This window comes from Natrix helvetica (assembly GCF_964273705.1).
Source record: "Natrix helvetica genome assembly, chromosome: Z".
In the NCBI taxonomy this organism is placed as follows: Eukaryota; Metazoa; Chordata; class Lepidosauria; order Squamata; family Natricidae; genus Natrix; species Natrix helvetica.
Window position 1 is genome coordinate 1,125,157 of NC_138554.1, and position 20,829 is coordinate 1,145,985.

Sequence of the window (20,829 nt, forward strand, 5' to 3'; positions counted from 1 at the left end):
TTTCTCTTTCTTTCTTTCCCTCTTTCTCTCTCTCTCTTCCTTTCTCTCTTTCTTTCTGTCCCCTTGTCTCTCTCTCTCTTTCTCTTTTTTCTTTCCCTTTCCCTTTCTCTCACTCTTTTTTCTCTTTCTCTCTCCCTCTCTCTCTCTTTCTTTCTCTTTCTTTCCTCAGCTCGGCCTACCTAGCAGGGAGGTTGTTGTGGGAAGGAACAGGAGGATGGAATACTGTAGACTCAGCTAAGCCTTAACTGAGGACCACAACCGAGGCCAAAATTTCGGTTGCTCAGAGAAGTGAGCTTCGCTCCCATTTTACAACCTTCCAGGCCACGGTCGTTAAGCGCACCGCTGCCGTTGCTCAGTTAGTGACCGTGTCATTCAGTGAATCTGGCTTCCCCCATGGACTCGGCTGGTCAGAAGGTCCCAAATCGTGTGAAGCTGCCACTATCACGAATACAAAACCGGTTGCCGAGCATTGGAACGTGGATCCCTTACGGCTGCAACAGTCGTAAGCGCGAGCAACGGTCACAAATCACTTTTTCCTGTTGTAACTTTGAACGGTCACTAAACGAACGGTCGCAAGGCGAGGAGGACTGCTGGCATTTTGCAACCTGCCTCCAATCCGGGGTTTGGGAGCGGAAGGGCTCGGCTCCCAGGGCCGCCTTATTGAAATTCCAGGGCTCATGACGCCTCCGTCTCTGCCCGGCCCTCTTCCCCGGGCAGGGAACCAAACCAACCAGCTCCCTAAATGGAAAGCCGGAAAGCCTCCTCCTCCTCCTCCTCCGCATCTAGCAGGGCCCCGTTTCCAGCGGCACGTAATCCTTGTTGTCGTGTTTGTCTGAACGCACACCCTCCCTCACTGACCGCCCGCAAACGTTTTGTGTTTTTCCGGTGGCGTTGCAAAACCTGCATGCAATTTCAGACTGGCTGGGTGAGTCACCGGGCTCTGTGGCCTGATTCGGCGGCCTTGGCTCACCCCGGCCTTATTCCGCCCCCGTCTCAGGTAGAAAAACTCCCAAGGTGGCAACTTCGAAGAGAGGTGGACTTCAACTCCCAGAATTCCCCAGCCAGCATGCTTTGCAAGGGCTGCTTAAACCAGTGCTTTTCAACTTGGGAAATTTTAAAAAGAGGTGGACTTCAACTCCCAGAATTCCCCAGCCAGGTTCACTACAGTTGAAATCCATGCTTGTCAAACTTGAGGACTTTAAGACTTGTGGACTTCAACTCCCAGAATTCCCCAGCCAATCTCAGCACAGTTTAAATCAGTTCTTGTCAAACTTGAGGACTTTAAGACTTGTGGACTTCAACGCCCAGAAGCCCACCAGTCTTAAAGCGAAGCCGGCTGAGGAATTCTGGGAGTTGAAGTCCACCAGTCTTAAAGTGTCCGTGGTTGGAGACCCCCTGCTCCAAAGGACCACCCCGGGGGAGGTGACTTGCTCCAACTTCCCAAGCTTCCTTCTCTGTCCATCCCAAGGTTCAAAGCTCTCCCCCTGAAGGATTCGGAGTTGGTCATCCCTGATGGATGTTGCACCCTGTTGCTAAAGGAGGAAACGTGGTTAATCCAAACCACGGACAAACCAACCCACCTGGCGTTCATGCCCTGGCTTGAGGCAGGTGAGTCAGCCACAGGAGCCATCGCAAAGGTGCCTCACATCCTTTCCTGCTCCGGGACGGACGGCTCGGCACGTCCTACCTGGGACAGGAGGGAACGGGCCTGGGCACCTACCCAAGCAGCTGCTACTCTGCCAGTCACCTCTGCCCGAACATGGAGACCCTCGGATGGGCCCTCTTGGAGAAGGCGCAGAAGCTGGCCATTGGCGGGCTTTACTGAACCCCAAGACACAAGAACATTGTGGGTGCTCTGGAAGTTGTGGTTGTTCCATCATTAGAGGCTTTTAAGAAGAGATTGCAGGGGGGGTGGACTAGAAGACCTCTAAGGCCCCTTCCAGGCCTATGTTCCTACTATCTCGGGCAGGAGGTTGGCCTAGACTAGGAGAGCTCCGAGGTCCCTTCCAGCCCTGTTTCTATGATCTTGGGCAGGGGGTTGAACTAGATGACCTCCAAGGTCCCTTCCGACTGTGTTATTCTGCATTGAACTATCCTCAGTCTCCGAAACGGGCTCATTCCTGCAGCCAACCAGATTGCTTGCTGATCTGGTGGATCGAGGAATCCTTTATTGAATGATTGACATCAAAGATACACATATCAAGGCTGAATTTTGGGCAAAATGGTTGGTCTTAGCCAGGGAAGAGGTCAAACCTCTGACCGATGTCCCCTTTGCGCTAAGTTTGCAGTCAAAGCAGGCAGGTAATCCTCGACTTAACGACCAACGAGTTAAGCGAATGTTCAGAGTTACGACGGACCTCCCCCAAAGCTCCTTACGACCCTGTTCTGAGTTCACGTGTCCCTTACTTATTTGTTTGTTTGTAAAACTTATAGGCTGCCCATCTTTATGGCATAATGTTTCCCTGTTTCCAGCCAAATATTTACATAGGAATACATTGATTTCCTTACTCATGGCATTCACATTGTGGCTCACTTAATGACCGCCACATTAAAAAAAAGAAGGCATAAAATTGGATCCACTCAAAATGCGTCCCTTGATTTATGATTGTCCTGACTTAAAATGGAAAATCTGGGCTCCAGGGTGGTCTTAACACTATGGAGCCCAACATTTCGGTCGTTAAGCGAGACAATTGTTAAGTGAGTGTTGCCCCATTGTACGACTTTCCCGGCCGCTGTTGCTAAGCGAATCGCCGCCACTGTTCAGCGAGTCCCATGGCTGTGAAGTGACTCCAGCTTCCTCGTTGACCTGCCTTGTCAGAAGGTCGGAAAAGGGGACACAATGCAACAGGCATAAGTACGTGCCAGTTGCCAAGCCTACGAATTTTGATCCTGTAACGGTCGTGAGTGTGACAAACAGTCTGCCTAAGTTTCTTTTTTTGTGTCGTCGTAACTTCGAACCGTCACTAATGGCTGCAAGTCGAGGACTAAGTGTAAAGTCAGAAACAGAGGGAGGAAGGGAGGAAGAATGGAGGTCGTCGAAGTCTCAGTCTCAAGATGGCCGCTTCCATCTTGAGTGCGAAACAAGGAATCTAGCCAGCATCTAGCCAGCATCTAGCCAGCATCTAAACCGGGGTGGTTGATTGTCCACTTTGGGGGAGCTCTGGGTGGGTGGGGGGCTTCCGGCTCCCCTTAATTATTCATCTCCAACTCGCAGACGAAGCCGTAGAGCCGGCTACAGTGGTCATCGTTCCAGCAGCCGTCCCGGTGGAGGTGGGCGCAGTCTTCCCCGCCCCCCAGTTCATGGTAGTACCAGTTGTCCGGTTGTTCTGGGCACCAGTCCCTGGGCCAGAGAGAGACACGGCAGAAGACGGGGTGAGTTTGGTTAGGTTGTGGGGATGCCTCCCAACACAACCACAGGCACCCAAGGGCAAAACAATAAGCCAACGGGAGAACCAAATAAAAGAATAAAGTAAAATAAAAGAATAAATATTAAAATGAAATGAAATGAAATATAAAATACTAAAGTAAAATAAAATGAAATATAAAATACTAAAGTAAAATAAAATACTAAAGAAATAAAATGAAATATAAAATACTAAAATGAAATATAAAATACTAAAGTAAAATAAAACAGAATATAAAATACTAAAATGAAATAAAATGAAATATAAAATACTAAAGTAAAATAAAATACTAAAGAAATAAAATGAAATATAAAATACTAAAATGAAATATAAAATACTAAAGTAAAATAAAACAGAATATAAAATACTAAAATGAAATAAAATGAAATATAAAATACTAAAGTAAAATAAAATACTAAAGTAAAATAAAACAAAATATAAAATACTAAAATGAAATAAAATGAAATATAAAATACTAAAGTAAAATAAAACAAAATATAAAATACTAAAATAAAATGAAATAAAATACTAAAGTAAAATAAAATGAAATGTAAAATACTAAAATGAAATAAAATGAAATATAAAATACTAAAGTAAAATAAAACGAAAGATTAAATATTAGAATAAAATGAAATAAAATGAAATATAAAATATTAAAATGAAATAAAATGCTAAAATGAAATGAAATGAAATAAAATATTAAAATAAAATGAAATATAAAGTATTAAAATGAACAAAATAATAAAATAAAACAAAATATAAGATACTAAAGTAAATAAAAAAACCTAAACTAAAATAAAATAAAGGTAGTCCTCAACTTCCAACAGTTCATTTAGTGACCATTCAAAGTTACGACATCCCTGTAAAAAAGTGACACACTTATGACCGTTGCAGTATTCCCGCAGTCACATGATCAAAATTCCGATGGTTCGAAACTGACTCATCTTTATGACGGTCACAGTTTTTACCGGGCTCACATGATTCCCCTGACAAGCGGAGTCCATAGGGAAAATGGATTCACTTAACAACCATGTTACTCACTTAACAACAGCAGTGACAAGAAAGCTCGTAAAAGGGAGCAAAACTCACTTAGCAACCGTTTTGCTTAGCAACGCAAATGTTGGGCTCAATTGCGGTCATAGGTCTCGGACTACCTATAGTCCTCAAGTTACAACCTTTTGGAGTTTGAAATGTTCCTCATAAGATGTGGAGACTCTAGAAAGAGTGCAGAGAAGAGCAACAAAGATGATTAGGGGACTGGAGACTAAAACATATGAAGAACGGTTGCAGGAACTGGGTATGTTTAGCTTAAGAGAAAGAAGGACTAGGGGAGACATGATAGCAGTGTTCCAATATCTCAGGGGTTGCCACAAAGAAGAGGGAGTCAAACTATTCTCCAAAGCACCTGAGGGTAGAACAAGAAGCAATGGGTGGAAACTAATCAAGGAGAGAAGCAACTTAGAACTGAGGAGAAATTTCCTGACAGTGAGAACAATTAATCAGTGGAACAGCTTGCCTCCAGAAGTTGTGAATGCTCCAACACTGGAAGTCTTTAAGAAGATGTTGGATAGCTATTTGTCTGAAACGGTATAGGGTTTCCTGCCTAGGCAGGGGGTTGGACTAGAAGACCTCCAAGGTCCCTTCCAACTCTACTATTGTATTGTATTGTATTGTATTAAGTCACTGCGGTCGTAAGCCGAGGCACCACGTGACCAGTCTCCATTTGATCACTGTTTTGACAACGGTCTTAAAATGAGTCACCCCCCGTCGTTAAGTGAACCTCTTTAAGGGAACCCAACCATTTTGGGGGGCAAAATACTCTCCAGTGGCGGTCACGTGACTGCGGGACACTGCCACCGGTCATAACCACGAAGCGATACGCACAAAACAGGATCTGTCCTGCAGTTACGCCAGGCGTAACTATGAGGACAGGTCATCCGTAGGTATTAATAAGTCTGTCGGTACTTTGAATGGTCCTCAAGCAACCCGTCCTAAGTTGAGGACTACCTGCGTAGAACAGTCTTTCGGCAGATTTAAGACGGCTGGAGTTCCATTCCCAGAATTCCCTTGCTGCGCTAAACAGAGGGGGGTTGGTCTAGATGACCTCGAGAGGTCCCTTCAAGGCTGACTATCCATGGACAGTCAATGGGGAATTCTGGATGGTTGGTGGGGTGGGGGGAACCCCTCCAGTTGAACCTACCGTGAGACCATTGTGTAGGGGGAATCGTCCACCCACTTCCAGCTGCCACTACTGTCTGTCAACCCGATCCACATTAAGTTTGGCCTGACACGGACCGCCACGAATTGCTGTCAGAAAAAAAAAAAAGGAACGTTGAGACCCCCCCCAGCACCCGAAAATCTTACTCTACCAGTGAAGTCCATCCCAGCATAGAATAATAGATATAATTAAAGAAATACCTAGTCAAATACACTGAGTAGCAAAATAGATAGATAGAAACATCTGTTTGAAACTTTACTTGGGGTGGACTTCAACTCCCAGAATTCCCCGGCCAGCATATCAAGTTTCCTCATTAATTAATTGTTACGCCATAGAGCCCATATTTAACCTGTTTATTAATTTAGTTTCTCATGGATGGTTTCCCCCCCCCCGCCCCCTATTTTCTTGAAATCAAGATATATTACGTCGACTGCATTCCCACCGTCTATTAAGAAAGTGACCCAATTTGTTTTTTTTAAATGCAAAAATTAGTCTAACCACATTGGTTCTTATTCATGCTGAATTTCCATAAGTTTTGGTTGGCTGGGGAATTCTGGGAGTTGAAGTCCACTCCTCTTAAAATGGTCCAAGTTGAAAAAATATTGGGTCTCAGGGGGTCTCCAATCTTGGCCCCTTTAAGACTTGGGGACTTCAACTCCCAGGATTCCTCAGCCAGCAAACTTGGTTCCTTTAAGACTGCTGGACTTCAACTCCCAGAATTCCTCAGCCAGCAAACTTGGTTCCTTTAAGACTGCTGGACTTCAACTCCCAGAATTCCTCAGCCAGCAAACTTGGTTCCTTTAAGACTGCTGGACTTCAACTCCCAGGATTCCTCAGCCAGCAAACTTGGTTCCTTTAAGACTGGTGGACTTCAACTCCCAGGATTCCTCAGCCAGCTATGCTGACAGAGGAATTGTGGGAGTTGAAGTCCACACATCTTAAAGGGGCCATGTCTGGAGACAACCCCCCCCCCCCCCCCCCGGTCTAATCCAACTGCTTCCTGACTCAATCAGCCACCCAGGTAGGGACGTCTACCTGCTCCTCGTAGGAGTTGATGATCACCAGGTGAGCATCGTAGCTTTCGCACTCGGCTTTGGCTTCCTGCCACGACGTTCCCACTTGGCTTTCCCAGTAGCAGCTTTTCCGAAATGCATCCCAACCCCTGGGACAGCAGGCCTCCGTTCGGCCTGGGAAGAAAAGGAAGAGAAGAGAGAGAGAGAGAGAGCTTCAGCTGTGCTGGACTACAACACCCATCAGGCTGAGCTAGCCTTGCCTCTCCTTCTGGGCGGTGAGAAAAGCCCGTCATCGTAAAGAACTGGCGTCTTCTCGTGCCGTTTTTGGGCAGCAAAAATGCTTTCATGTAGGGAGGGTCCTTGGCTTATGACCGCAGCGGAGTCCAAAACATCCATCGTTAAGTGAGACGTTGACGAAATGAGTCCCCCCTCCCCCATTTTACAACCTTTCTGGCCACCGTTGTTAAGCAAATCGCCCCAGTGGATAAGTGGGCCACGTGGTCATTAAGCGAGTCCAGCTTCCCCGTTGACTTTGCTTGTGGCGGAAGGTCGCAAAAAGGGGATTTACCTGACAACCTCACCCCCACCCCACCCTGGGACGCTGTGACCGTTGTAAATACGAATCGGCGTCTAAATTTTGATCGTGGGGGGGGGGGAAATGTCCATGTCCCTTTTTTTTTCAACAGTCACTAAACGAATCGTCGTAAGTCGAGGACGACCAATACGATTCTTAATTCCCTTTTTAATTCTTCATTCCGCCCATCCGGGAGGCCTGGCAGAGAATCAAAGCAAGAGAAAAACATCTGAAAACCAAGAAAATGTCGCAGAACTGGCTGGGCGGGTCCAGCCCGAATTTAGGGCGAGGCGCCAGGGAGCCCCGCCGGAGTTATTTCTGGTGCCCCCCCAAAACCCAGGTGGCACCCGGAGACGTTTGCAGAGGCCGAATAAACGACGGGGAGAAGAGATGACAAGCGGGGCCTCTTCCCATCCCTGTGTGATTCATCCCGGAATCCATTCCAAACCACTGGAAAACAAGCCAACCTCCGGAAGAGCCCTGGCTGGGCGGCAATTGGGAGGGGAGGGATATTCCCATCATGCACTTGGGGGCTCAGCATCCTCGGCTCAGCCTCAGCCGGAAGCAGCCCACCCACAAGGAAGACCATCAGCCCCAGGGTGCCATTTGGCTAAGGGGAAAGGCTACGACGGTGGGGGTCTCAGAGCTTGGTGCGGGTGGAGGGGGTTCTTGCAGACGTTTCATGACCCATCTATGGAATGTCATCAGTGCTGGAAGGGAGTGGTGTTTGTAGAGAGGAGGAAGAGGGGGACTGTGGGGTCCTTGGGGGGGTCTCTGAGCTTGGGGGTTTCCCGGCAGACATTTTGTGACCCAACTAGGTAATATTATCAGCGCTTGAAGGGAGCGGTGTTTGCAGAGAAGAGGAGGAGAAGTGGGGGAGGAGGAGAAGAAGAAGAGGAGGAGGAGGAGTGGGAGGAGGAGGACTGTGGGGTCCTTGGGGGGTCTCTGAGCTGGGTGGTTTTCTTGGAGACGTTTCATGACCCAGCTAGGCAATATCATCAGGGCTAGAAGGAAGGAGGAGGAAGAGGGGGAAGGAAGGAGACTTTGATGCCCTTAGTGCCTCTCTGAGCTTCCTTGCAGACGTTTCATGACCAAACTAGGGAACATCATCAATGCTGGAAGAGTTGTGGGAGGAGGAGGAAGAGGAGGAGGAGGAGGAGGACTCTTGCTGCTCTCGGAACTTGGTTATTTTCTTCCAGGCGTTTCATGACCCAACTAGGGAACGTCATCAGTGCTAGAAGGGAGGAGGGGTTTGCAGGATGGGGAGGAGGACGGTGGGGTCCTTGGTTCTCTCAGGACATCTTGCCACTTGTCATAACCCAACTAGATAACATCATCAGTGCTAGGACAGAGTGAGCTTTACCTTTCTAGCACTGATGACGTTATCTAGTTTGGCGATGAAATGCCTGCCAGAAAACTCTTGAGCTCCAAGACCCCCAAGGAGCTCACAGCCGCCGGACCCTCAGCTACAAATATTAAAAGGCTCAAAGCCCACACAGCCCCCCCCCCCTCCTTCAAACCCCAGGCCAAGGCAAAGAGGCGGCAGGCGCCAACCAAGCGGAAGGAGGACCAGCAGGGAGCCACTCTCCTTATGCCCACCGGTGCCAGGCCTCACCCTTGGCGTGTCCTCCCCCCCCCTCCCTCCGCACCTGTACGGTTGTGTTTGAAGTCCTGGAAGTCACAATTGAGGGCGATGTTATTCCTCCGTAGCTCCTTCAGCTGGTTTAGAAGGTGGGTTGTGGCTGTGAAAGAAAGAAAGAAAGAAAGAGAGAGAGAGAGAGAGAGAGAAAGAAAGAAGAGAGAGAGAGAGAGAGAGAGAGAGAGAGAAAGAAAGAAAGAAAGAAAGAAAGAGAGAGAGAGAGAGAGAAATAAAGAAGGAAGGAAGAGGAAGGAAAAGAGATGGAAAGAAAGAAAGAAAAATGAATGAAAGAAAGAAAAGAAGAAAGAGAAAGAAGGAAGAAAGGAAGAAAAGAGGAGGGAAAAGAGGGAAGGAAAAACAAAAGAAAGAAAGAAAAGAAGAGAAAGAAAGAAAGTAAAAGAAGGAAGGAAGGAAGAAAAAGAAAGAAAGAAAGGATAGAAAAGAGATGGAAAGAAAGAAAGAAAAATGAAAGAAACAGAAGAAAGAAGAAAGGAAAAAGAAGAAAGGAAGGAAAAGAAAGAGAGAGGGAGGGAAGGAGAAAGAGAAAGAAAAAAGAAAGAGGAAGGAAAAGAGGCAGACAGAAAGAATGAAAATTGAAAGGAAGGAAGGAAGGGAGAGAGAGAGAGGGACAGAGGGAGGAAAGAAGGAAAGAAAGGGAGGGAGGGTAGGAAGGATGGTAAGAGGAAGGAAGGAAGGAAGGAAGGAAGGAAGGAAGGAAGGAAAAAGGGAACACATTTTAAAAATGTCACTCAATTAGGAATAGTTACTTATTGCTGGGGGGTGGGCAACAATTATTTTTACAATTGCTTTTCTATTTCTGTTTTTATTGCAGAGAAATAAAATGGATAGTGAGACGGAGAGCATATCAACACAAAACACAGCCGGATAAAGGAAACCGAAAAGGAAAAGAAATAATAAAACAAAACAATGGAATAGAACAGAATAATAAACTGAAATAAATGTGAAAATATGGAGAGCATGTAAAGAAAACGAAACTGAATAAAGCAAAAAAGCAAAAAAAAAAGAAAAGAAAGAAGGAAAACAAATAAAATAAAGTTAATAAAGTAAATGAAATGAAATAAAATAAAATACAATGAAATGAAATGAAATCTGGGGGGGGGGCTTCGTCTGCCAATACCTTCCCCCCTTTTTCTTGGGGTTTGCCAAGGGGGAAAAAAAGAAATAAGAGGCGTTGAAACCTCCCCTCCCTTTTCAATTGCCCCAAAAGAGGCATCAGTGCCAGGAAACCATCGGCAGCTGTTTCCACGGGTGCCACGCAGTCTGCCCACATGAAGGCTCCCTGGGTATCTCAGCCGTCCCTCCCGGGACGCCAGGCAGAAGGGCAGGGCGGTTACACCCTCCTCGTGGCTCAGCTCCTTCCACCAGGGATAAAATCCACACAGGTTGCCCAAACCTACAGCCATCCGACGTGGTCACAGGAGCCAAATTCCCACGCTTGGCACCCGGCGTGTACTTACGATGGTCATGGCGATCATTTGCGACCATCCAGGGTTCACTTAACAACCGTGTGACTCATTCAACAGCGGCTGCGATTTGCTTTACAACAGGGGCAAGACGAGTCATAAAACGGGTCCAAATTCAATGGCTTTGCTTAGTGACAGAAATGTGGGGGCTCGTTTCTGGTCATAAGCCAAGGACCGCCCTGTAATTGGATCTGGTTTTTCGCCACCTGACAGGAAGGGCCTTTTTCTTCCTTACCTCTGTTGGCCTCCTCGGTCAACTGCTTCACTGTCCCTTCCGTCTCCTTCAGTTTTCTGTCCGCGTCGTTCTCTGCGAAACACAGGTGGAATGAAGGGACCTTGGAGGTCTTCTAGTTCAGCCCCCTGATCGAGCAGGAGGCCCTAGATCACGTCAATCAATCAATCAATCAATCAATCAATCAATCAATCAAACAGAATAGAAGCTGGAAGGGACCTTGGAGGTCTTCTAGTCCAGCCCTCTGATCGAGCAGGAGGCCCTAGATCACATCAATCAATCAATCAATCAATCAATTAAAATAGAAGCTAGAAGGGACCTTGGAGGTCTTCTAGTCCAGCCCCCTGATCGAGCAGGAGACTCTAGACCACATCAATCAATCAATCAATCAATCAATCAATCAAACAGAATAGAAGCTGGAAGGTACCTTGGAGGTCTTCTAGTCCAGCCCTCTGATCGAGCAGGAGGCCCTAGATCACATCAATCAATCAATCAATCAATCAATCAATGAAAATAGAAGCTGGAAGGGACCTTGGAGGTCTTCTAGTCCAGCCCCCTGCTGAAGCAGGAGACCCTAGACCACATCAATCAATCAATCAATCAATCAATCAGGATACTGCTTGGGGCAAGGGGGTTGGACTAGATGACCTCCAAGGCCCCTTCCGACTCTGTTAAGTAACCTGGCCGAGGTTTACCCTTCTCCTGAAGCTTGGTGAGCTGCGTCCCGACTGTTTTATTGAGGCTGTTCATGCTCTCCTGCATCTTCTTCAACTCCATGTTGTAAAAATGTCCTGAGAAGAAGAAAAGTACAAAATAATGGCTGAGGAAGAAAAAAAAAGGCCCGTTGGTGATCACCTGGTGGTGCCCACTCACTCCCCCTCGGCTTTTTTGCCCTTGCTCAGACCCTAGGACGCCGTTTTCGGGCCTAGCGACATGCTCACCTTTGACGCCAAAGACCATCACCGCGATGGTGAGGATGAAGCTCAGAGCCATCAGGATTAGAACCCGGCGCCGGCTGGGGAAAGTCCGTTGGAGCCACGTCCGGCTTTGGGGCATCTTCGGAGGGGCTAAGAAGAGAGGAAGCAAACCTTGGTTTATTTCCCAAACTTTAGTAAGGAGGTTTGTTTGTTTGATGGATGCTGTGAGGACTGTCTAAACAAACTTTAAACTGGGTGGATTTCCACTCCCTGAGGTTTAGTTTAGTTTAGTTTAGTTTAGTTTAGTTTAGTTTAGTTTAGTTTAGTTTAGTTTAGTTTAGTTTAGTTTAGTTTAGTTCTGCTCTGTTCTGTTCTGTTCTATTATTTATTTTATTTATTTTATTTATTTTATTTATTTTATTTATTTTATTTATTTTATTTATTTTATTTATTTTATTTATTTTATTTATTTTATTTATTTTATTTATTTTATTTATTTATTTTATTCATTTTATTCATTTTATTCATTTTATTCATTTTATTCATTTTATTTATTTTATTTATTTTATTATTTATTTTATTTATTTTATTTATTTTATTTATTTTATTTATTTTATTTATTTTATTTATTTTATTTATTTTATAATTTCTTTATTTTATTTTATTTATGTATTTTATGTATTTATGTATTTATTTATTTTATTTCTTTTCTTTATTTTATTTCTTTTCTTTATTTATTTTATGTATTTTATGTATTTTATTTATTTCTTTTCTTTCTTTTCTTTTTTCTTTTATTCATTTTATTTCTTTTCTTTTCTTTTTTCTTTTATTTTTCTTTTCTTTTTTGTTTTCTTTCTTTTATTTCCTTCTTTCTTTTATTTCTTTTCTTTTCTTTCTTTTGCTTTTTTTTCTTTATTCAGCTTCATTTTTCTTTCAGTTTATTACTCTATTTTCTATTCCATTGTTTCTGGGGATTCTGGGAGTTGAAGTCCACCCAGTTTAAAAGTTGCCTACGCTGAAAAACAAGGCTGAATCCTTTCTCCAAAATCCTTTCTAGCTCTTCCACTCTATGATTCGAATTCCCAGCGGCTCCATCACCAAGGCAAAGGATGCTGGGAATCGTAGTTCAGAGGGACACCTGCGAGAACCCATCTCAGAGTAACGTATCACTCCACCAACGGAACAGAAGTTGCCTTCGGAAGTTGTGGAAGCTTCATCCCTGGAAGCTTTCAAGAAGAAACTGTCAGAAATGGAGCAGGGACTCCTGCTTGGGTTGCGGGTTGGACTGGATGATCTCCAAGGTCCCTTCCAACTCTGTTATCTGTTAATGTAGCCTTCCTCGCTTGCCCCGAATGGGTAACACCATGTTTCTCAACCTTGGCCATTTTTAAGTTATCTGGCCTTGAAGACATGAAACGGTCACTTGTCTCAAATGGGGTAGGGCTGCGGGTTGGACTGGATGACCTCCAAGATCCCACCCGACTCTATTAATCAGTAGAAACAGCATGTGGCTTCCCTCCAGAAGTTGCAGATGCACCAACACTGGAGGCTTTCAAGAGAGACTGAATGTTTGTCTGAAATGGTTCTCCTGCTTGAGAAGGGGGCTGGACTAGAAGACCTCTAAGTTCCCTTCTGGGCTCTATTCTACTCTAATTCCCCAGCCAGCGAAGCTGTTTTAAAGGTGCTAAAATTGCAAAAACCTTGGGGAATAAAGGAAGGAAGGAGGCAGAAATAGAGCAGGTCACAAGAAGAAGGTAAGAACCAGAAGGACAGTGGGAGGAGAGAAATAGGAATTAGGGCATGGTGGAGTAAGAAAAGAGGAAGCATCTGACCTAGCATTAAATTCCTAGTAATTCCGGTTGTAGCCTATAATTATATGTAAATATATGACTATATTTATAAATATAGTGACTGTTTCGATGTCTCTCTCTCTCTCTCTCCATATCTATCTATCTATCTATCTATCTCTATCTATCTATCATCTATCTATCTATCTCTATCTATTTATCTATATCTATCTATCTATCTATCTATCTATCTATCTATCTATCTATCTATCTATCTATCTATTTATCTATCTATCTATATCTATCTATCTATCTATCTATCTATCTATCTATCTATCTATCTCTATCTATCTATCATCTATCTCTCTCTCTCTCTCTCTCTATCTATCTATCTATCTATCTCTATCTATCTATCTATCTATCTATCTATCTCTATCTATCTATCTATCTATCATCTATCTCTCTCTCTATCTATCTATCTATCTATCTCTATCTATCTATCTATCTATCTATCTATCTATCTATCTATCTATCTATCATCTATCTATCATCTCTCTCTATCATCTATCTATCTATCTCTATACCTACGTACCTACCTAATCTAATCTCTATCTATCTATCTATCTATCTCTATCTATCTATCATCTATCTATCTATCTATCTCTATCTATTTATCTATATCTATCTATCTATCTATCTATCTATCTATCTATCTATCTATCTATCTATCTATCTATCTATCTATCTATCTATCATCTCTCTCTATCATCTATCTATCTATCTCTATACCTACGTACCTACCTAATCTAATCTCTATCTATCTATCTATCTATCTCTATCTATCTATCATCTATCTATCTATCTATCTATCTATCTATCTATCTCTATCTATTTATCTATATCTATCTATCTATCTATCATCTATCTATCATCTCTCTCTATCATCTATCTATCTATCTATCTATTTATCTATCTATCTATCTCTATCTATCATCTATCTATCATCTATCTATCTATCTATCTATCTATCTATCTATCTATCTATCTATCTATCTATCTAATCATCTATCTCTATATCTATCTATCTATCATCTATCTATCTCTCTCTCTCTCTCTCTCTATCTATCTATCTATCTATCTATCTATCTATCATCTCTCTCTATCATCTATCTATCTATCTCTATACCTACGTACCTACCTAATCTAATCTCTATCTATCTATCTATCTATCTATCTATCTATCTATCTCTATCTATCTATCATCTATCTATCTATCTATCTCTATCTATTTATCTATATCTATCTATCTATCTATCATCTATCTATCATCTCTCTCTATCATCTATCTATCTATCTATCTATTTATCTATCTATCTATCTCTATCTATCATCTATCTATCATCTATCTATCTATCTATCTATCTATCTATCTATCTATCTATCTATCTCTATCTATCTATCTATCTATCTCTATCTATCTATCTATCTATCTATCTATCTCTATCTACCTATCTATCTATCTATCTATCTATCTATCTATCTATCTCTATCTATCTATCTATCATCTATCTATCTATCTCTATCTATTTATCTATATCTATCTATCTATCTATCTATCTATCTATCTATCTCTATCTATCTATCTATCTATCTCTATCTATCTATCTATCATCTATCTCTATCTATCTATCTATCTATCTATCTATCTATCTCTATCTATCTATCTATCTATCTATCTATCTCTATCTACCTATCTATCTATCTATCTATCTATCTATCTATCTCTATCTATCTATCTATCATCTATCTATCTATCTCTATCTATTTATCTATATCTATCTATCTATCTATCAATCTATCTATCTATCTATCTATCTATCTATCTCTATCTATCTATCTATCTATCTCTATCTATCTATCTATCATCTATCTCTATCTCTCTATCTATTTATCTATATCTATCTATCTATCTATCATCTATCTATCATCTCTCTCTATCATCTATCTATCTATCTATCTATCTATCTATCTATCTATCTCTATCTATCTATCTATCTATCTATCATCTATCTATCTCTCTCTATCTATTTATCTATATCTATCTATCTATCTATCTATCATCTATCTATCATCTCTCTCTATCATCTATCTATCTATCTCTATACCTACGTACCTACCTAATCTAATCTCTATCTATCTATCTATCTATCTATCTCTATCATCTATCTATCATCTATCTATCTATCATCTATCTATCTATCTATCTATCTATCATCTATCTATCTATCTATCATCTATCTATCATCTATCTATCATCTATCTATTTATCATCTATATCTATATTTATCCATCCATCCAACCATCCATCCATCCATCTATCTATCTATCATATCTCTCTCTCCATCATTCTCTCTCTCTCTTTTTCTCCATCTCTATCTATCTATCTATCTATCTATCTATCTATCTATCTATCTATCTATCTATCTATCTATCATCTATCTATCTATCTATCTATCTATCTATCTATCTATCTATCTATCTATATCATCTATCTATCTATCTATCTATCTATCTATCTATCTATCTATCTATCTATCTATCTATCTATCTATCTATCTATCTATCTATCATCTCTCTCTCTCCATCATTCTCTCTCTCTCTTTCTCTCCATCTCTATCTATCTACCTATCATTTCTCTCTCTGTGTCTGATTGGCTAAGATGACGGGGCAGCTGGATTCCCTCAAGAAACCCTGTCGCTCACTTAACAACGGTGGCGGTTCGCTTAAACGATTGCGGCAGGAAAGGTCCGTTTAAAACAGGGCGGAATTCACCTAACGACGGTTCTCACTCAGCCGCAGGTGCGTGGGGCTCTATGGTGGTCGTAAGTCGAGAACACTTTTGAAAATGGGGGTGGGGGGGGAGGCCACGCAAAGCCACCAAACCCACAAATTGTGGCATTTCACAAAAAGGCTGTTGTTGAGTCGCTAACCATGACTCTTCCTCATTTTTTAAAACAAGGGCCCTTGTCTCTTACTCAGGGGAATTGAGGAAGGGGGGGGCAAGGATGGAGCCCCCTGCCCGAGGAAGAGCCACGGAGCGTGAATTGCAGAGCGTGGGACCTGGGGGCTTTGTGGGTGGGGATTGTCCGTCTCTGAGTAAAGCCCACCTTTCATCCGTGGGGCATCCTCGTTTTCGGGGTCAAACGTCATGGTCAGATCCTGGTAGTCTCGGATCATCTTGAGACCCTTCCCCAAACACCTGGAAGCACAACACAAGGGTCACAAGGCCACACACACACACACACACACTTAGTTTGTGGACCGTTGGCCTGCCTTCCGTTATTTTGCAGGAGCCGCTTTCTTGCAGGCCCTTCTAGGTAGCCCTGATGATGTTCCCTAGTTGGGTCATGAAACGTCTGCAAGGAAACTATCAAGTTCTGAGAGAATGAAGGAACACACTCTTCTCCTTTTCTTCCTCTTCCTCTTCCTCTTCCTCTTCCTCTTCCTCTTCCTCTTCCTCCTCCTCCTCCTCCTCCTCCTCCTCCTCCTCCTCATCTCCTCCTCTTCCTTCTCTTCCTCCTCCTCCCCCTCTTCTTCTCCTCTTCCTCCACTCCCTTCTAGCCCTGATGATGTTCCCTAGTTGGGTCATGAAACGTCTGCAAGGAAACTACCAAGTTCTGAGAGAATGAAGGAACACACTCTTCTCCTTTTCTTCCTCTTCCTCTTCCTCTTCCTCTTCCTCTTCCTCCTCCTCCTCCTCCTCCTCCTCCTCCTCCTCCTCCTCCTCCTCATCTCCTCCTCTTCCTTCTCTTCCTCCTCCTCCCCCTCTTCTTCTCCTCTTCCTCCACTCCCTTCTAGCCCTGATGATGTTCCCTAGTTGGGTCATGAAACGTCTGCAAGGAAACTACCAAGTTCTGAGAGAATGAAGGAACACACTCTTCTCCTTTTCTTCCTCTTCCTCTTCCTCCTCCTCCTCCTCCTCATCTCCTCCTCTTCCTTCTCTTCCTCCTCCTCCCCCTCTTCTTCCTCCTCCTCTTCCTCCACTCCCTTCTAGCACTGATGATGTTCCCTAGTTGGGTCATGAAACGTCTGCAAGAAAACTACCAAGTTCAGAGAGAAGGAAGGAACACACTCTTCTCCTTTTCTTCCTCCTCCTCCTCCTCCTCCTCCTCCTCCTCCTCCTCCTCATCTCCTCCTCTTCCTTCTCTTCCTCCTCCTCCCCCTCTTCTTCCTCCTCCTCTTCCTCCACTCCCTTCTAGCACTGATGATGTTCCCTAGTTGGGTCATGAAACGTCTGCAAGAAAACTACCAAGTTCAGAGAGAAGGAAGGAACACACTCTTCTCCTTTTCTTCCTCCTCCTCCTCCTCCTCCTCCTCCTCCTCCTCCTCCTCCTCCTCCTCCTCCTCCTCCTCCTCCTCCTCCTCCTCCTCCTCTTCTTCCTCCTCCTCTTCCTCCACTCCCTTCTAGCACTGATGATGTTCCCTAGTTGGGTCATGAAACGTCTGCCAGGAAACAGCTAAGCTCAGAGAGCACCAAGGACCCCACAGTCCTCTTCCTCCTCCTCATCTCTGCAAACCCCATCCCCCTTCTAGCACTGATGATGTTCCCTAGTTGGGTCATAAAACGCCTGCAAGAAAACCACCCAGTGCTGAGAGCACCACGGATCCCTCATTTCAACCCTGAGCTACAAGTATTCTATTTATTGACTATTTATTTACTTTATTCGTTTATTTATCTGAACCCTCTGGCTCCAGGATCCTGTCTGTGGGGCCTCCTTAGCTTTCTAAAGTCATCTTCTGAACTTTTGGTCAAGGAAGAGACACCAGGAGATCATCGGTACCCCTTGCTGACAGGGGAACAGCTGGCCTCCAGAGGTTGCAGGCACTCCAATATTGGAGGTTTTTAAGAAGAAGCTGGACACCCATTGGTCTGGAATGGTCTAGGGCGGCGGATGCTGGCTGGGGCATTCTGGGAGTTGAAGTCCGGACATCTTCAAGTTGCCAAGATTGAGAAACACTGGTCTAGGGTCTCCTGCTTGAGCAGAGGGCTGGACTAGAAAGCCTCTAAGGTCCCTGCCAATTCTGCGTTATTTTGGTATTCGGCTCACAACTTCCTGGCACAAAGAACCCAGAACTGCGGACGAGAACGAGTCTCTTGGGGGAAACCTTCTACAGAACCTCTGAAGGTCCCACCGAGCCCCCACCCCAGCCCCTTTCCCCCCCCTTCTTTCCTTGTACCAGGAAAAAAAATAGGTTGTCTCAAAGAGAAGAAAATTTCAATATATACCTGCCCGGATGAAATAATAAACTGAGATTCTGATTTTAAGAGGGGAGGAGATTCTTCTTGGCCTTCAGCCTCCTCCTCCTCTTCCGTCTCCCGACACTCCGGTTTTAAGAGTGCTGTGCCGAAGGGGAAACTGAGGCAAACACCCAAACGCCAACATGGCTGCTTTTCTGGAAGGGAAGCCCAGCGACCTCAAAGGTGACTCCTAAACCGTTCACCTTCTTTTATTTGTCATGGGTGACATGGCCGCTGGCCTTTCTGTCCCGGGTTCCCCCCCCTAAATGGCTGCTCCCCCCACCTGTTCCCTTCACCCCCTCAAAGCCCCCCACCCCAATTCTCATGTAACCGAAAGACAGCCCTTCAAAGTACAACGAACGGTATAACCGGAGGAGGCCTTGGTGGTCTCTGAACTTGGGGGCTTTCTCGCAGGGGTTTAAGGACACAACTTGAGTAACATCAGAGAAAACCAGCAAGTTTAGAGACCACCCAGGACCCCACAGTCCTCCTCCTCTTCTTCCTCCTCTCATAAACTCTTCTAGCACTGATGCTGTTCCCTAGTTGGGTCATGAAACGTCTGCAAGAAAACCACAAGCTCAGAGAGCATCAAGGACCCCTCAGTCCTCCTCCTCTTCCTCTTCATAAACCCCTCTCTTTTCTAGCACTGATGATGTTCCCTGGTTAGTTCACGAAACGCCTGCCAGAAAATCCACCTCCTTTGGACCCAGAGCTGCCAATATTCCTCCTGTTTTATCCTTTTTCACCTTTCGTCTCCCGCCATCTTTTCTGCCGCGTGAAGCCTCTTCCTTCTTCTCATCTGGTCCTGTTTTTTTTGTTTTTATTTTCATTTTTAGGAAGGGAGACTCCTGGCTCAGCTACTACAAAACCAAGCCCCACACACACACACACCTACCTTCCCAAAACCAACCTGCAGCGGGGATGAAGCTAGTCCTGGTTGAGGTTCTCAAAAGGACCTCGGCCTTTCTCTCTTTCTGGCCAACCGTTCGCTTTTCCAACCCCCCTTGCTGATCTTTGCCCTGTCAATACGTTCCTCCTGCGGGACGTTTCAAAGTTTGTCCAAGTTTGCTAAAAGAGAAGCGGCCAGCTCAGTCTGCACCGCCCCCCTCCCTTATATTGGGCTCGATGCTTGCCCCTCCCTCGGCTCTGGGGTCCCCCCCCTGGAAAGGGCATTTCCCCAAAGAGAGGAACCGAAAATCCTCAAAACTTGACGCAATAGAGACGGATAAGCTGCGCATAAGCCGCATAAACCGTGTCTTTGGGAGACATATCTCCCAAACGCTTGGACATGTGATCAGTCCCTAGGCACTTACTACCACGTGTGGTGGAGGTGTCCGAAAAGGAGAAAATATTGGAAGAAAATCCACACACGTTTGGAAAAGATGATTAAACAACGCATAAGTAGAAATGTTTCTTTTCTTTTTTTCAAAAAGTTTTTTATTTTATTTTTGTTACATAATTTTAAAAAAAAATGCTTTTGTGAACAAAAGTCTTGTCCGGATTTCCCCTTTAACATCTCCACAAACACATAATTCATTCTACGTTACCTTTCCATTATTTCCAATTTTTGGCCGTATTGGTGGTTTTCTTGCAGACATTTCATGACCCATCTAGGGAACATCATCAGTGCTAGAAGGGAGTGGGATATGTAACGAGGAGGAGGGAGACTACAAGGACTGCGGGGGGGGGGGCTTGGTGCAAGCAGGCCACCAAGCTCAGAAAGCCCCAATGATCCCACAATCCTCCTCCTCTTCCCCCTCTCCACTCCACCAACCCCGCTCCCTTCTAGCCCTGATGACAGTCCCTACTTGGGTCATGAAACGTCTGCAAGAAAACCACCCAGCTCAGAGAGCACCAAGCTCCCCACCATCCAAATTTGAGCTACAAACATTTTCTTCTATTTGAATAATTATTTCTGGAAATTTCCCCCCCCCCCCAAAAAAATAATCTTGGCTAATTTAAGATGGGTGGGTTCCACTTTAGGACCTTAAGTGACCCCCCCTCCCCTCCTCCAAATTCCTGAGAGTATGTGTGTGTGTGTGTGCCTTCTTCACGACCATCTTCCGCGTAGTCCCTCTCCAAAGTTAAAGACTTTCACTTCTGAAATCGAATGCATTTTGGCCTCCCGCCCCCCCGCCCCCCGCCCCCCTCACCCCCCCGCCCCCCCGCCCCCCGCCCCCCCCTCACCCCCCGCCCCCTCCGCCCCCCCGCCCCCCGCCCCGGTGCTGAAGTTAAACCACATGACTCATAACGGGGTCAACC

The 20,829-nt window shown here is 44.4% G+C and overlaps 1 protein-coding gene across 2 annotated transcripts; it reads right to left on the minus strand.

The window, feature by feature from the left end:
- Positions 1–2,552: 2,552 nt before the first annotated feature.
- Positions 2,553–19,645, minus strand: LOC309402035 (asialoglycoprotein receptor 1-like). Of its 2 annotated transcripts, none has more exons than XM_081971522.1 (9): positions 19,478–19,645; positions 16,436–16,527; positions 11,506–11,631; positions 11,260–11,355; positions 10,568–10,639; positions 8,859–8,951; positions 6,658–6,809; positions 5,605–5,711; positions 2,553–3,340 (listed from the first exon to the last, which is right to left on the minus strand). In XM_081971522.1, the coding sequence occupies exons 2-9, from the start codon at positions 16,503–16,505 to the stop codon at positions 3,190–3,192; spliced, it is 867 nt and encodes a 288-aa protein (XP_081827648.1). In that variant the 5' UTR covers positions 16,506–16,527; positions 19,478–19,645; the 3' UTR covers positions 2,553–3,189. The 2 variants fall into 2 exon arrangements, with proteins under 2 accessions (XP_081827648.1, XP_081827647.1); XM_081971521.1 differs by having other exon boundaries at positions 19,463–19,645.
- Positions 19,646–20,829: the final 1,184 nt, after the last annotated feature.